We start from the raw sequence: 15,550 nt of genomic DNA on the forward strand, positions 1-15,550 counted from the left end.
TCTCCTCCCAGAGGGTAGCGATCCACCGGCTTCTTGAGTTATCCTGGAGTATTTAAACAAACTCATTAATGCATTCAAGTATTTCAGGAGGAACACGGGATTCAAGCCCTAGTCCTGGAACGGCAGAGTGGCCCCAACTGCAGCCCTCCAGCTCCCAGCCCGCTCCGTGGCACGCAGGCAGCTTCCTCCCTCTTCTCCAGCTTGCTTCCTTGGGAGGCCACGTTTTCAGGACAGGACGCGTACAGCGGAGCAAGAAGAGGGTAACGGAGGGGCAGAGAGCAGCAACCCCAGGTGAGGAGGGCTGCAGAGGCCCTGGTCTCAATTCTGCGATTCTCGTCTGCATCCGCTTAATCCGTTCGTGGCTTTTAATTTCAACCCATAAAATTCCACGTAGACATCATCTCCTTCCTTGTCTGTTCTCCTCCCATCACCTCCTTTGGGGGAAGCCACTGCGCCCTCCCCAGAGGAAAGGAGCGGACCACCACCCCAGCTCCAACACCCTCACGACACGCGAGTGGTGCAAAAGAAGAGGGACCTCAAACCCGATATGCTCGAAAGAAGAGGCAGACCCAACAGCTTGTCCATTTGTTTATTGTCATTCAAATACTAAAAATCCCTCACAATACAATGTACAGTTATTGATTTCAGATTCTTCCGCCATTGAGACTGACTATCAGGTTTTAGTGGGAAATGTTTTTTTTTTTAATTTTTGTTTTATTATCAAAGATTTAGAGTCACAATAAATACGAGTGACAAAAACATACCCTGCGCTGGCGTAACATTACTCTGTTACACTTCTTTGTTAGATGATTATAAATTCTTCTTTTTTTTTTCTTGTTTTAAAAAAAGCACAATGCAAGTTATTTCGCTAAATGCAATATACAGCGTAACTCTGCCTTAAGCAGACAAACTCTACTGCAGTTCCTTGAGGTCTTTTTGCATTATATATATATATTTATATATTTATATATTTATTATTTAAAAAAATGCCTTCTGTGCCCTCTCCTTCCAAAAGGAAAAAGTGACAAATGAGCCAAATAGGGTTTCTGATGAGACCTGCCTAAGCCTGCTCCGCTCTACTCCCTTCTGCAGCCCAAGTCCCCCATTTTCCATTCTGAACTGTACTTTGGTAGGTTTTTCTTAGTAAGCAAAAAAAAAAAAAGGTAACAACTAGGTCTGAGAATTCAGAAGTAAATGAACGGTTCCCTAAAAAGATGATAAAAATGTCTATAGAAAAAAACCAACCCCAAACTATCTCGAATTTAAGATTAACCAAGAGTCGTCTTCACTATTACAGCTGGAATGCCATTTACAGGAATCCCTAGAGTACAAAAATCAGCAAAGTCACCCTTTACACGAACTGGAAAAGCGGTCCAAGTCGACTGCGCTATAAAAATAAAAGGTTCAACCAGGCCACTTGTCGCGTTTCTGAGCAAAGGACGGCAATCTCGCCAGCGCTCAGAAATCAAACCGATAATAAATTAGGTTATAAAAAAATAAAATTAAAAAAAAAAAACCACACAGCTCCCAAATTGCAACACGGGTTTCAAATGAAAATCCGGGGTTTATTTCACAAGTTGCTAAAATCTAAGTACAATAGTCATTTTCATTATTACTGTATTATAAAATCTTGTAGTCGCAACGTCTCAAAGAAAGGTTATATGGCTTGCAAGAACCAACGCTGCTCTAACCCTCTCCCCAGGAGAGGGGGGAAGCAAGCAGCATCCGAGCAATGTCAAACCAGCTCATGCAGCAGTTTGCGGCGAAGCAGTGGAGGGTTGGGAAACGGGACACGATGCCGGGTACTCCACCTGAATGATACCGGTTTACAGGCTAGACGTCGAGCAGCACGTTCAGTCTCTTGTTCTGAGGGAGCTTTATGTAAAATGGTCTTTTTCCAGGAGAGGGCTGAGAGGTGACTTTCGGACAGCTCTGCGGCAGAACTAATAGCCCTTACGGAGGCAGGAATCCCAAACATGACAGCAGTAGAAATAAACCAAAGATTTGTTCTTAAAAGCGTGTCTAACACCCCCCCTTCACAATTCCCAAACGATTTAACCTTTAGGGCATAACACCATTATGTGACTATTCCATCTAATTGAGCTTTTCTGTTTGCTGGGGTTTTTTCGGGGTTTTTTTCCCGCAAGAAGGGGAACATACAGATGGGGAGAAGGAGATTTGGAAAGACTGCAGCAAGTCTTTTAACAACTACCTAAACCTAGCATGGAACCTTAACTAGCCCAGTTCAACACTACTCAACCGAATATGCAGTTTTGACTACAAAGGAAGAAGCAATTCTTCTGGCATTTAACACATGTATACCACTTAAGTCTTTTCCTGGTGCATTTATCTAAAACACATATGCAATAAATATATTCTCTAAATTACCTGCAACACTCCAAGAACCACAGATTAAAAACAATGTCAAAACTGGTTTGAATCCCAACAGCCAAATATCCTTGTAATATCTTCTGTTCACTCACAAAGCCTTCAAAATAATTCTACCCCAATACGTAAGATAATATTTGTGGGTTTTATTTTACATTAAATGAAAACAGATTGCGGTCTAGCATTGCTGAGGGAGCAACGTTTGTAAGACAGTATGTGCAGACTCGTTTTTATTTTCAGTTCCAAAACTTGAAATAAGTCTTCTCAATTATTTTAAGCCTTATTTTCAGTCCCCCCTATCCATTGTGCTGAAACTAAAATTTACAAACTGCCGTACTGAACTGGCGGTATCCAAAAAGGTTTTGACATAGCTTTTAACACAGGCAAGTTCAATACTTCTGCCCCTCCTTCCATTCCCCTTTTTTTCCAGCATCAGCTGAAGCTAAAGCTGCCCCAACACTGGAAAAAAACTGTGAAGTTGTCCAGGCTTCAAAAAGGTTTTTGAACTTTAGTTTGAGAAGTTTTGCTTGTTCTTTTTAAATAAATGCACTCTTCCCAGGTGACTTAACAGCGCTAGACATTTGCATCAATGATGAGATTATGCAGGCATTTTTCAGAAGAGAGAAAAAAAACCCCAAAAAACTCCACACAGGTAAGGAACTGAAACTTCTTCATAATATTTCAAAGTGCAAAAATAAAATGCACTCAATTTCTCTCTCCACATCTCCCAATCCAAAATAACTTGGAATGAAAAGAAAAATTAAAACCTCAAACCAATTCCTCTCATCCCCTTTTAGCTCTTAATATACATTTGTAAAACAAACAAAAAACAAAGTCAAATTGAAATTCTAGGGCTTTATACAGCAACAAATACCATTTTGCAAAACTAGGTTTTCTATACTACTGAACAGTTTTCAAAGTATCTAAATACTGATATTCACACAACAGAAGAGGGGCTAAAATGAACGAGTTTTCTTTTTCACTATGCAATAGTTAGATCTGAAGGGGGACAACCCTATACAGTTATTGGTTTAAAGTTAGATCTAACAGCAACTGCTAAGAAAATAGATTCAGCATAGACTGAATAGTAACCCCTCCCCCCTTTTCTTTTATATATAGATATATAGATATATATATATAATTTTGCAAATAATTCTTATCAGCACTACTTCTAGTACTGATATGCAACGTAAGTAGTAAGGCATGTATTTCTGCCACTTGAATTCAACTTTAATTTGGGAGAAGCACAGGGAAGAAGGAGGGAAGATGACAAGAAGAAAAAAAAAAACTGGACCTGATGGATTTGGGCTTAACCTGTGGAATCCCCAAAATATATTAAAACCACGTAGAAACCTGTCCTTAAAGCAGGGTTACCTAAAGCTCTATCGAAAAAGAAATACTGAAGTGATGGACAGAGGAGCATGCTTGGTACGCCTGGAAGAACGGAGCTCTAGAGGGATCAAGGCAGGCAGTCCTGCCCCCAACACGTGCTGGCACGGTCATCGGGCCACCGCAGCACGGACCAGGAACGGCCGCTTCTCGGCGGGCATCGGCAGAGGAAGGAGCCTGCGACCTGACGGCAGCCTCCCGGTCCTCTGCTCCCTCCACTCGCCCTTTCTGATTGCGTGCAGCTTCTGGAATTCCTTTTTTTTTTTTTTTTTTTTTTTTTTTTTTGAGTAAAATTGCTCAAAACATCAACAACAAAAAATAACCCTCCAAAAAGAAAATAATCAAAAACAGTTCCACTTTTAAGTCTCTGGGAACATATGAAAGGCCCAACTGCTCTTCGCTGAATTAGAAAGACTGAACAAAGCTGTTTGTCTATTCAGTAAATTAGATTTTAGACTACCAACAGTTCAAAGTCTATTCAAAACAGAATCCAACAAAAGTGAGAGACTCCTGCACTGGTTCCCACCTACCAGACAAGTTTTGGTGGCAGCCAGTCCCTTAGAAAAAAAACATACTCAACTGGAATTTGAGTTTGCACTTATTTATCATTAGCTCATCATCAGAAGATTTTGAAACATTATAATCTGTAGACTGCCTTCCTGGCTGGAGGAGGGGCAGGGAAGAAAAGCAAACATGAACTCGGCTCACTAAATGCATCTGCAAGATTGGGTTGAAATTCCTCTCTCCTTGAACTGACATCCATGCTCGATCGCGAACGAACACCATGTTCCTGGTGAATGGGTAGTTATTAATAAAGAAACCGAAGGCAGAGAGTCGTTTAGTCCTCCTTTTGTGCTGGTGACAAAAAAATATCCAAACTAAATACATAAAGCCAAAAAAAAAAAACCAAAACCAGAATTCTTCCCCTTCCCTGACAGCCTTCATCATCAGTCAATCATACGAATCTGATCACCAAATGAGCTTAAGTCTTTCCCACCCACGTGGCGTCATTTTCTCATAGCAGGGACAGCAGCACTCGATGGGATGAGGAGTGGTCGTCTTGCATCCTATAAAGCCTGGGGCATATCCAGCTGGGATTAAAGCAGATTCCACTGTAATGTGGTATAAAAAGGATGGCAGAAACAGGAAAAGTCTTCCTCTCGGGCATTCCTCTGCATTATTTCCACGTGGCGGACTGTGGGATGGACCGTGGGGGAATCATATCCAGGAGATATTCACGCTGGCGGTCTACTGCTGAAGACGACTTGTGCACAGCTAAACTAGGATTAACAAAAGGTAAAGCCCCACCTGGCGAGATACAAAAGAGAAGAGAGAACAAGTGTCACAGTATCATAAAAACATGAGACAAAACAGTGGCAAAAACACACTACTTTTATTTCACCCACATGAAAACAGATCATCTAAGTAAGCATGGGGCACTATCGGCCACAAAGGTCAGACACCTTCAGAAGATGAAAGCTTCCAAAATCATCCGAACAAATAGGAGCAAGATCTTGTACCAGAAATGAAGATTTGAGCAGGCTAGAGCTCTCTGCAATGAAATTACGTTTTAAATGGCAAATTAAGCTGTCAGGAATAAAAGATCAAAAGAAATCCATTTAATACCGGGCAAGAAAGTAAATCACAAAAGAGCTAGTTGCTACAGTGTTTGCTTCCTGGAGATCCTAACTGTCATTTAAGAAAACAAATTACTCTTCTCAAGTCAGATTCTTAAATATAAAAAGAAGATTAGAATTTATAATTTCCATTTATTCAAAGCAACAGGTTTAGTTATTTCAAATCCCGACGAATGCCGGGAGTGTGCACTGTAGCCTTACCTAGAGCAAAAACATCCATTTACTGTATGTTGCTTTCAGCAAGGAGAAAACACCAGTCAAAACGAAACGGCTGAATTAAACTCCCAGAAACAAATGACAAACTCCTGCAACGCGGTACTGGCTGTGCGTACGGACTCAACGATGAACAGTTTGACATTACATCTATTTAGTCTATTTATAAATGGGTAAAGCAGTAGTTTTTATTTGGTAGCACCACCTGAATGCCCCTTTTGATGAGCATAAACCACACCAAAAGCAAGTGCCAACAACAATACTACGAGCAAAGCCTTGGTACCGTCGGGCTTTCATGCAGAAGTGTCAAAGAGAAAGCATCCTTACCCAAAGAACTATGATTGTTGGACAGAGTGCAGCTAGTAAGTACAAAGAAAAGAAACTTTAGAGAAAAATCTACCTGTATTGATGGGAGTCTTCTTCCAGGCGGCAGCGCTGCCCTTGCTGACAGGTCTCTCAGCATGCTTACCTGGCCTACTCCCAAGTGCTGCTGCAGACGATGCATTCTGCAACTTGGGTGACTGGCTAAATGCATGCAACACTCCTCGCGGAGCTCCAGGAGGACCTCGAGACATCTGGCTAGAAGTCTGGCAAGAGAGCAAACGGTAAGACAGGCGTAGCAGTTTGCTGTCTCTCAAGTACAATAGCCTTGATGAATCTTTACTGCCCCTCTCTCCTTTCTCAGCTTGCATTACAATAGTTTCAGGGCTGAAAACTTCCAAGACATCTCTACAACAAAGTAAGAATCAGCTTTCTACTTCTGAAAGCACCTGAAAGGGATGAGGAGTTACACTAAACTGCAAAGCAGCAAAAAATGTGCTCTGTAAGCATCTCCATACACAGGCAGCACTCTACTTCCCTGTCCTAAATAACCTGTACCTTGATGATTTCAACTCAAAGCAGCACTTAAGCAGCTTCTGTCTTCCTCCAACTGAAAGGTGTGTGAGATCCAGTCCCTGTCATGGATGGCTGCTACCATCACCTTAAAACTTCACAAGCAACATTATGTGTTCCTGGCTCAAGCCAATTTTTTTTTTCCTGTCTTGGGTCAATTTACTCTTGTGTATTTGGCACCAGAGCACCTTTTTCCATTGGTGCTTCCTGAAAAAATTCAGGAACAGACTTTGCAGGATATGAGTTAAACACCCTGGATAATTACAATGACTCTGCAGAAAAATACCACTCTCTTCTGCTCTTCAGAACATAATTTAAGTATCAGGTCCCCACATGACAAAAACCACTTTAACCAGCCTGGTTTTAAGCTTAAACTCAAACACACACACCGTGGAGCTTAAATATTGCGAGTTCATGCATCAATTCCATGCCTGCATACCAAACCCTTGTGCTTGGAGCCGCGGGACCCTTGCCCCATCGTCACCGAGATCCGGCTTCTGTTGGACGGGGCCTTACCTGCTTGAGCGAGTGGTGCTGCACGATAGGGTCTGACTTGGTCTGCACAGGAGACGCAGTCTGTTGCAGTATCCTTTGCTCAATCTCCTGCTCTTGCTGCAGCGCTTTTACGAAAGCAGCCTTCAGTCGGTTAGTGTGCTCAGCTTTCAAGGCCTTTTTCTGATTTGATGTCATGCAGGTTTCACACATAATGGTTCCGTTCTTCTCCTCCCTCCAACGGCAGGTGAAGTCAGTCTTACACTGAGCACACATATAGGGCTCGCGAGATGATACAGCGACTGAAACTTTACCTGGAGAACACAACCAGCTTAGCTCAGCTCCATCTATGGTTTCTATGAATGAGTACTACTTGAGAAACCTCAAGAATATACCAGCATAAAAAAACCAAAACAAAACCAAGCCCCAAAGCAAACCCTCCACCCTTAACTCTCCTCAGTCTGAAGCCTTTTGCATTACTAAATCTTTATAAACTTTTTACTTCAGTGAGCGTGTAGGTATCCAGCAGATACTTCTTTAGATACCGGTTAGAGAATTTAGTGGTGATGGACAAACAAGTGGCTGATAGGAAGTGAACCGCTCTGGGGAGAACTGGATGCATTTCAGAGAAATCTTTACAATCAGTGTTTAGCCCATGAGAAGTCATAGCATTGTGAAATTTCAGAATTTTACAGTTAAAACAGTTTGAAAAGTATTAAAAGAAGTGAATCCTAGATTTGACAGAGTATGACAATTTAATCCTGCGACGCCTGAAACTCATTGCTGCTGCTATTGAGATAAAATCCAGATGGGAAAGATTCTCTCCTCGCCTTTGAGGAACATTTTTAACGCTATCTCACCTTGAGTTTCCAGCAAATTCTGCACAACTTCTTCCAACCCGACTAAGTAAATAAATTCGTTATTAGCTGCACTTGGCAGGAAGTTCATCTCTGGCGCAGGCGGCTTGGGAGGAGGGATCTCCAACAGCGTCTTCTCCAGCTGCTTCCGCAAGGCGAGCTTGGCGGCGGCTTGCCGGCTGGCCGGTGAGTCGTTAGAGTTGACGATGGAAGCGGCGCTGGTCGTAGTAGCATTAGCCTGAGCGGATGTCACGGTTGTACCTTTGATTGAAGTTGGTGAAGCCTGAGAGGAAACAGGACACAGCTTAGTGACAAGCGCCAGACGGTTCGGTGCTTTCGAGCCACCCGCTCCTCTCCGTCGAGAGGGAGGCAAGCAGCGTCGGCTCCGCCGCGCAGAGCTGTTTGTGTGCGATGAAGGCTGGCTGCCTGGGACTAGACCAAACCTCCCAGTCTTATTTTTGTAGGTGACCAAACAGACCACAATACGTACATTCACTGCAACACTGTACCTGTCATCTAACTAATTCTCTAATTCTTTTTCTAAAGAACTTTATTTTTCTCTACTGATCATTTTTATAAGGCAGTTTTAGAAATTCTAAAGAAAAAAAACCAAAAAGGAGTCCTTTTCCTTATGATTTTGTCAAAGCGTTGACTTGAAATTGTTTCCTTTATCTACAGCACTTGTATGCCAATATTAGATGTTAAGTTGCTGCTTTAGTATTTCTTGGTGTTTCAAATAGGTGCGCTTACCCATTTTGAGCTCTGTTTACCAGAACACTCATTTAATTATGCTTCTTAAGGAAGAGAGAAAAAAAAATTCTAATGGACAGCTTCATATTGAAATACGAAATGTGAAATGCACAAAATTCCGTGCACTGAAATATATATTTCTTCCCAATACTCTGTAATGTTTTTCTTCATTCCTATGTACAGGAGGTGAATGTGAACAGCGAAAGGGACTGCATGGGAAGAACAAGGAGCAGGATAGCTGCAGTAATAAGCAACCACATCAGTTAGATGACAGCAGGCCACACCAATGAGATACAGTAACCAGACAATCCGTAATTAAAACCATTTATCGGTTCCTCCGAGATAAATGTTACGTTTGGCACAAAATACCTTCCAGAACTCACCTGCGGGATATTGACAAGCAGGCTGGTGTTGGGGACGTTGGCGACGCGGATCAGACCCTGCTGGATAATTCGCTGCCCCTGAATTTGTACACTGGGGACCGATGCCCGCGGTGCCAGCAGCAGCGGAGGCGGCCCCGTGCTGGAGTGCTGTCGGATGTTGTGGATTTGCTGGGAAGACACAGAAATGGGCTGATGCAATGGTGCCATGAACGATGGGGAGGATTAGATAGTAGGAAGTAAGTGGTGGGAGTCGAATGGGATGAAATGAGACAGTGGAAATGAGGCAACGCAGGGAACGCAAAGAAAGCGTGATAATTAACATCCGTGTCAAAATGTGATGGTTTTTCCCTTTCCCTCTGTCAAAATGAAACAAGTAGAACATAATGTGAAAAGAGATGCTCGTATGTGAGGCCATCACATTACGGCCAAAACAGCTGTGCCAAAAAAAAAAAAATTAAAAAAAAAAAAAAAATCTAAGTTTCCGAGTAAAATTTCTTTCAAAATGTATAGTTGTTAAGCCTGTTTCATTTTAAAGGCATTAGGAAAGCTATTTCTCAGAATGAGTTTTTCTCCATAATCAGAACAGAAAGAAAATGAAATACCAAATCTCTATCTTTCTCCTTAATGCTGGCTATGCAACAGATAAAAGCAGACCTTTCACTGCAAAATAAATCCTCATTTAACAAGGAAATATTTTTTTCCTGGTATCCCATGCAAGTCATAATTTTAGAAGACCATCTCAAATTGAACATTGCTTTCCTACTCCTTTAGTGACACCACTATTTTCTGTTATAGGTGATAAAGACCCTGCAAAGCAGCACTTTCAGACTTCCAGTCGATTATCTCATTTCAGCAGCTCTTATTCAGTCACAAGACAGACACAAGGGGGGGGGGAGGGGGGGAAGTGAGTTTTAGCATTTGAAAAGGTGAAATTGATATGACAGAAAGAATAATGAAAGGAAAAAATGGAAGAACGAGGGATTGTGTTTCACTTCCTCTGCTGCCGCTCTCCTAAAAAGCGGGTGAAGGTGGAAGCCTGTAAATTAACTTCTATAATAAAGGCAAACTGCTTTGGCACAGCTAAGGGAAGCAGTTATGCAGGTTAAGACAGTATCCTGCATCACCACAGGATTTTCTCACACTTCACTGGAAGTGTTATGGGACAGCACAATACACAAAACTGGAATGATATGGGATCTTTCAGCAGCAATACATCTAGCCATATTAAGAAATTCCAGCAAGAACTTCATAGGTTCCCTCCAGACAAGCAGAAAGATGACTAAGAAAATAGTTAAGATGCATCAAGGAAAAACAGAGCGGATCTACCACAAGGTAAATACTTACCTGTGCTCCTCTGACAAGAGGTGGCATTACTATCTGCGTGTTTTGCTGAGTTCCCAATTTTGAAGAGGTCTGCTGCCCTCCACGGACCAAGGGAGGAGGAATAACAGTGCCTGGTATACGTGTAGAAGAGGTCTGCAAAACAGAAAATAGTTTGCTCGCATTGTTTTGTTCTGGTTTGTATACGCACGCTCTCTTCTGCTGCTTAGTGTGCCGATAAAGCAGTATGTGAAATCTTACGCAGCGATACAGACATACGTAAGGACGCGATGGCAGTCTGGCTACACACTCGGGGGTTGTTCTCTCTCATCCTGCACGGAATTTAAAAGGTAAAGAGGAGCCCTGAACAACATTTTCATCTGCCCTCCCACCGCTGAAATTCAATAGCTCCAGAACTGCTGTACTGAGACACACCGAAGAGGCACGCCACAACCCGAGTACAAGAGCAGGGGCACGCGAGCGCAGCTCTCCTCTCTGGCTGATGGGACGGATGCAGTATCTGTCTTGAGCCAATGGAAATACTGTAGGACAAGAGATGGCCGGGCTGGCTTCAGTGCACTTAGTCCAAAAAAAAAAAAAAAAAGAAAGAAAAAAGTGTATTTTGGGGAAATACAAACTGCTGTCTTCAAGGAGAAGCACAGGGCAAACAGAAGTTGGAGATGCAGGAACCCAGGGAGGTGAGCAGAGACTGGGCATGTGCACGTATGTGGGAAGGAAAAAAGAGACGGGAAAAGGGGAAAGCTTCAGAAAAATGAAAAAGAAAAGGAGTCAGGCTAAAGAAATTTGAAAAATTGCTGCCCATGCTTTTTGGGCTGCAGATGCATTAGATGCTTGAAGTTTCTCGTGACACTGTAAAAGGTGATACGGTTTCAGGCATCACTTACATTCCTGCAGACCACTAACGCTACGCAATTGAGCCTGAGAAGCACTCACTGCTCAAGAGCAACAAACCTCTCCATCCTATTCATGTGGCTTTACACGTCTTGCCGCTTCCCTCACTCAAGCCCCAAACTGACCGTCATCTGTGAACGAAGACTTTAAAAACACTGAAGCTCCCACTTTCATGAGTGACCATGTGTACACACACGTACATATTTAGGCAGGTGGGAAGTTTTATCCACTTCTGCTACGCCTTTCAACTGAAGACCAAATGTTAACTCAACTCCTACACGCAGGAATTAGTAGAGTTTTTACAGTCAAGCAAAAGCAGATGGAGGTTAAGTTAATTTGCCCAAACACCGCAAGTTAGACAGAGTAACTTCAATTCTGGATTCTTAGCTCGCAGCTCTCTGCTCTGTCCAACCGAAGTCTCACTGTCTGATCGCTGAAGATTTAACTCGTGGTCCAGTTCCTCTGAAAGTGCTGTCTTCGGTGAAGGCAACTTGCCTCAAGGAAGAGATTACTCCAACTGACAGATTGCTTTAGGTTTTGTGAATGTTTCCTGAATGGATAGCAAATTTACCCCTTCCCTCGAGTATAACATTCTAGGGGATTGTGAAATGAAGAGTTGCCATTTTCCAAGTGAAGGCATTTTGTGCTGAAGCAGTTTTGAAATTTGTTTCGAATTAGCCCCAAGTAAATAACCAGACATGTTTTAAATCCAAAACCAAAACTAGATAGTAGACTCAAGAGGAAGATTAGGTTGACAGATGTCAATTGCCTCTGCTTTTTTTTTTTCTTCCCCAAAGCTTTCCAACATTTTATTTAATTTAGTCTGAACCAAGATCTTTCCTAGCATCATGTGCCATTCAGCCACCAAGCCAAAAGAGAAAAATCGTATGATTCACTCAGCTCTTACAGTTAATCATACTGAGGGCACAATTAAGTCTCTTGAGGATACGGCAACAGGCTGCCACAGTATTTCTATGACATAACTCCATGGCATCCTCTTTCGCCAAAGGTCGTTAGTACTAGTATGGATGTATATATATAATATATGGATGTATTTATCAGCAGAGTGGATCAGGATGATCAGCCACTGAAAAATAAGCTTATGAGAGTTATCTCCGCGTGACATCCTACTTTTATCTCCCACCCCAATTGTTCTTAGAAAGCTTATAGTGGGGTTTTGGGAGTTTTAAAAAAAAAATTCCACCTGGCTCCAAGGCATTAATGTGATGGGACTGTCCTTCCTCTACTGTCACCTTCTTCTCTGCTCCGTGCCCTAAACCTGGCAGCCTGGCCCACCCCACTGACCTGGAGGGACGGCTTGCCAGCAGGAACACTCTGCGGTCCCCGCACCAAGGGCGGAGGGGTGGCCACAGCACTCCCAGAGGAACCAGCAGGCTGGAAGAGGAAAAACCAGAAAGAAAGCAGACGAGTGTAAGGGTGTAAGCAGAATTACAGAAGCTAAGGGAATAAAAGCGTTTACCTCCTTGTGCCTCAGTAAGAGAATCTTCAAAGACTGTGGTTTTCCCCCTCCCCCATCCCTTTCTTCCTCCAAGCATCTCAACATGCGTATTTAAATGAAGAAATTATTAGGTAAGTATAGATAAAATTATACCAGGAAAATAAAAGAGTGTATACACCAAAAGCAGAGCAATGGCGAAATCTATTTTAGCAGTCTCAGCTTAGACCCCACTTCAGTCTTATCCATTACCACTAATGGTCTCATAGTCTCACTAACTAGGTTCAAGCATAACGCAAAGTGAAAAAAGTTAGGAAAAAGTTTAGGAAAAAGACTTCAGCTATCAAGAAGTTTAGGATATGCCATTTCACCCTAATTAGTTCAAACATCCAGAGCTCATTGCTCAGCGTCCAGCAGTGAGTTGAGTGATGCAGGTACTTGCATTAGTTTTAATTCCATCTACTGAAGCACTCAGAAGTCCGGGAGAAAGACACCAATAAACAACCAAAACCAGCCAAGAAAGCTGTATTAACATCCATCTGCACCGTGAAGTGCACTTAAATCTACACATCGCCCCCATCACAAAATCCATCAAGTCAGCATCACACGCTGTAAAATAAAATCGTTTAGTTGCCATTGTTACAGATACTTGAAATTTAGCCTGTGCCTTGATAGCAGCGCGTGGGGTGTTCGCAGCCCCCTCACCTCCCAACCTCCTCTGCTCTTCTCCTGCCACCCGCCACCTCTACCCTTCGGTGCCAGCACGAGCGGCACACGTAGCGAGCAGACCGGGCAACCGCTCTGACAAAAAGGTAGACTTTTTTCTGGGTTCAGTTTCTGATGAAAACAGTTCTCCTCCCAGCACTCTGGAAATCGTGCGTGGTTGTGTGAGATGAGGGGTGGGGAGAAAAGAGGAGGAAGGGAAGGGAGTTCAGGGTGGGAGGGCTGAACCATTCCTTCCAGGGGCTGCCTGGATTCTTGGATGATGAAAGCGTGCAGCTAACCGCAGACTTACTTCACCTGGTAAGACCTGGAATCCAGACCTGGGCTTCTGCCACGCAGCACAAAACGCAGCCCTCGGCCGCCAGCTCCCAGAGCCTGGGATTCAAACGCTTTAACTCTCCCTGTCAGCACATCCGTCACGTGCAAGAATCTCCTCCAAATGTATTTCAGCAATCTCCATGCAGCATTAAGGACTGTTCAATAATTGGAAGTATATTACATTCATAAATGCACCTGAGTTTTAACAAAAAGGTCTTCAGCTTTTGAATACGGTTGATAGGATACACTGTCTTGTCGTTTGGTCTTGGCAAGACAAAAAAAAGGAATTCCACAAAAAGGAATGGTTAAAGGACAAGCCACTATAAACTTCATAAAGATTTTATGAAAAGTGAGATATGCTTTATTTGAAAGCTATCTTATGTTCCAAAGGTTATGGTAACCGCCACAGTTATTTGTATTTCCCCCCCTCCATTTCAAAAGATGAGATGGTAAGTATCTGTAAGAAAATAAATACCTTCTGAGTAGTGGTCTCCTTCTGGATTTGACTTTGCCGTAACTTTTTCAATAAAACAAGCTTTGCTTCTTCTAACCGTAACTCTTCTTTTAGTTGTTTAATCATTCTCTCACGCTCCTCTGGACTGCTTTTCTGCAGGGCCAGGTAAGGCAATAGAGGATGGGAAAACAGGAAGGGGGGAGAGGGAAAAGATAGATACCATACAAGTTACAACAAGAACTTACAGCATTATAATTGTCATGTATGTCTTAATATTACTGACATGCCTGCAATATATGCACACAAACTGAGTACAGAGAAAGAACTCAAAGGCAAAAAAAAGTTTGAGATATTTTCACTAGCAAAACAAGCAAACAAAGTCAAATGAAGAGTCAGACAAAAAAAAAAATCTGTGTTATGCCATGCTGAATAAGGGACATTGCGCCCACTAAAAAGCCAATTCTGAAAAAGGTGCACTTTTGAAGCATATGAAAATCAAGGAGGTAAGAGCCTGAAAAAAATAAAAATGGCATCAGCCTTTAACAGCTTCAAGATTCCCTGCTTGCAAATCCATCTTTATAAAACCACATATCCACCTGACCCTGTGATCGCAGGCGCCTCTGTAGAAGCAAGCGGTATGTTTTCTTCTTCCTAGATGGCACAACTTAAAGTGTGTCAAGACAAGAAGACTCACCATGAGTGCCTCTGTGTTGGTCTCTTTTAATGCTATTTTTGTTAAACCATTCATTCTAGGGCTAGAAGGTTCATTGTCAGATAACACTATAACATCTGGTGAGGGGACTCTCTTTTCTCTCTTTATTTCACTGCAAATCAAAAGAAAAATACAGAGAACGAGTTAACAAAAACAAGCAAACGATGACTTCGTGCTGCAAAGTAACATTATTTACAACCTCCTGCCAGATTAATCCTGAATCTCTCAATTCTGAATAAACATGGACAAGTTCAATCAATTTCTATTCTCCTTGTGGATAATTAAGCTTCCCAGTATAAAAGCTGAGGCAAGATGCAGCCACAACACAGTGCAATGGTGAATTCCTTCAAATTAGAAGCTTTTCCATCAGCCACTTCACCCCCCTTAGAAGACACAGCGGCTTTCCAGGGCTCTGCTTGCACCAGGGGAAGACCACATCCCACCCCTCATCCAGGACAAACAGGTCACTTGCTGCTTCTCTTTAATGTGCTGAAAGGCAAAACCATATCCTTTTCTTTTTCCTTTCCTAATGCAAATACTTTAAGTTGTGACTTTTCCCCACCCAAGTTACTGAATCTGAAGGAAACCCACCACAAACAATTCACACCTATTCACTTACCTAGGTTTTAAGTACTTTATGGCATTATTTTCT

The 15,550-nt window shown here is 42.5% G+C and overlaps 1 protein-coding gene across 10 annotated transcripts in view; it reads right to left on the minus strand.

The window, feature by feature from the left end:
• Nucleotides 1-1,134: 1,134 nt before the first annotated feature.
• Nucleotides 1,135-15,550, minus strand: part of GATAD2A (GATA zinc finger domain containing 2A) — a 67,209-nt gene continuing 52,793 nt past the window's right edge. For 8 of the 10 annotated variants that reach the window (XM_075175597.1, XM_075175598.1, XM_075175595.1 and 5 more), the window contains 8 exons: nucleotides 14,881-15,010; nucleotides 14,208-14,339; nucleotides 10,348-10,479; nucleotides 9,004-9,171; nucleotides 7,874-8,153; nucleotides 7,038-7,327; nucleotides 6,028-6,214; nucleotides 1,135-5,085 (listed from right to left, as the gene is read on the minus strand). In XM_075175597.1, coding sequence (XP_075031698.1) covers nucleotides 4,955-5,085; nucleotides 6,028-6,214; nucleotides 7,038-7,327; nucleotides 7,874-8,153; nucleotides 9,004-9,171; nucleotides 10,348-10,479; nucleotides 14,208-14,339; nucleotides 14,881-15,010 — 1,450 coding nt within the window. In that variant the 3' untranslated portion in view covers nucleotides 1,135-4,954. Of the gene's footprint in view, nucleotides 5,086-6,027; nucleotides 6,215-7,037; nucleotides 7,328-7,873; nucleotides 8,154-9,003; nucleotides 9,172-10,347; nucleotides 10,480-12,540; nucleotides 12,631-14,207; nucleotides 14,340-14,880; nucleotides 15,011-15,550 lie in introns of all 10 variants that reach the window. The other 2 variants (XM_075175602.1, XM_075175594.1) reach the window with 2 other exon arrangements.

The sequence above is a fragment of the Calonectris borealis genome, chromosome 28 (genome assembly GCF_964195595.1).
Source record: "Calonectris borealis chromosome 28, bCalBor7.hap1.2, whole genome shotgun sequence".
Taxonomy (NCBI): Eukaryota; Metazoa; Chordata; class Aves; order Procellariiformes; family Procellariidae; genus Calonectris; species Calonectris borealis.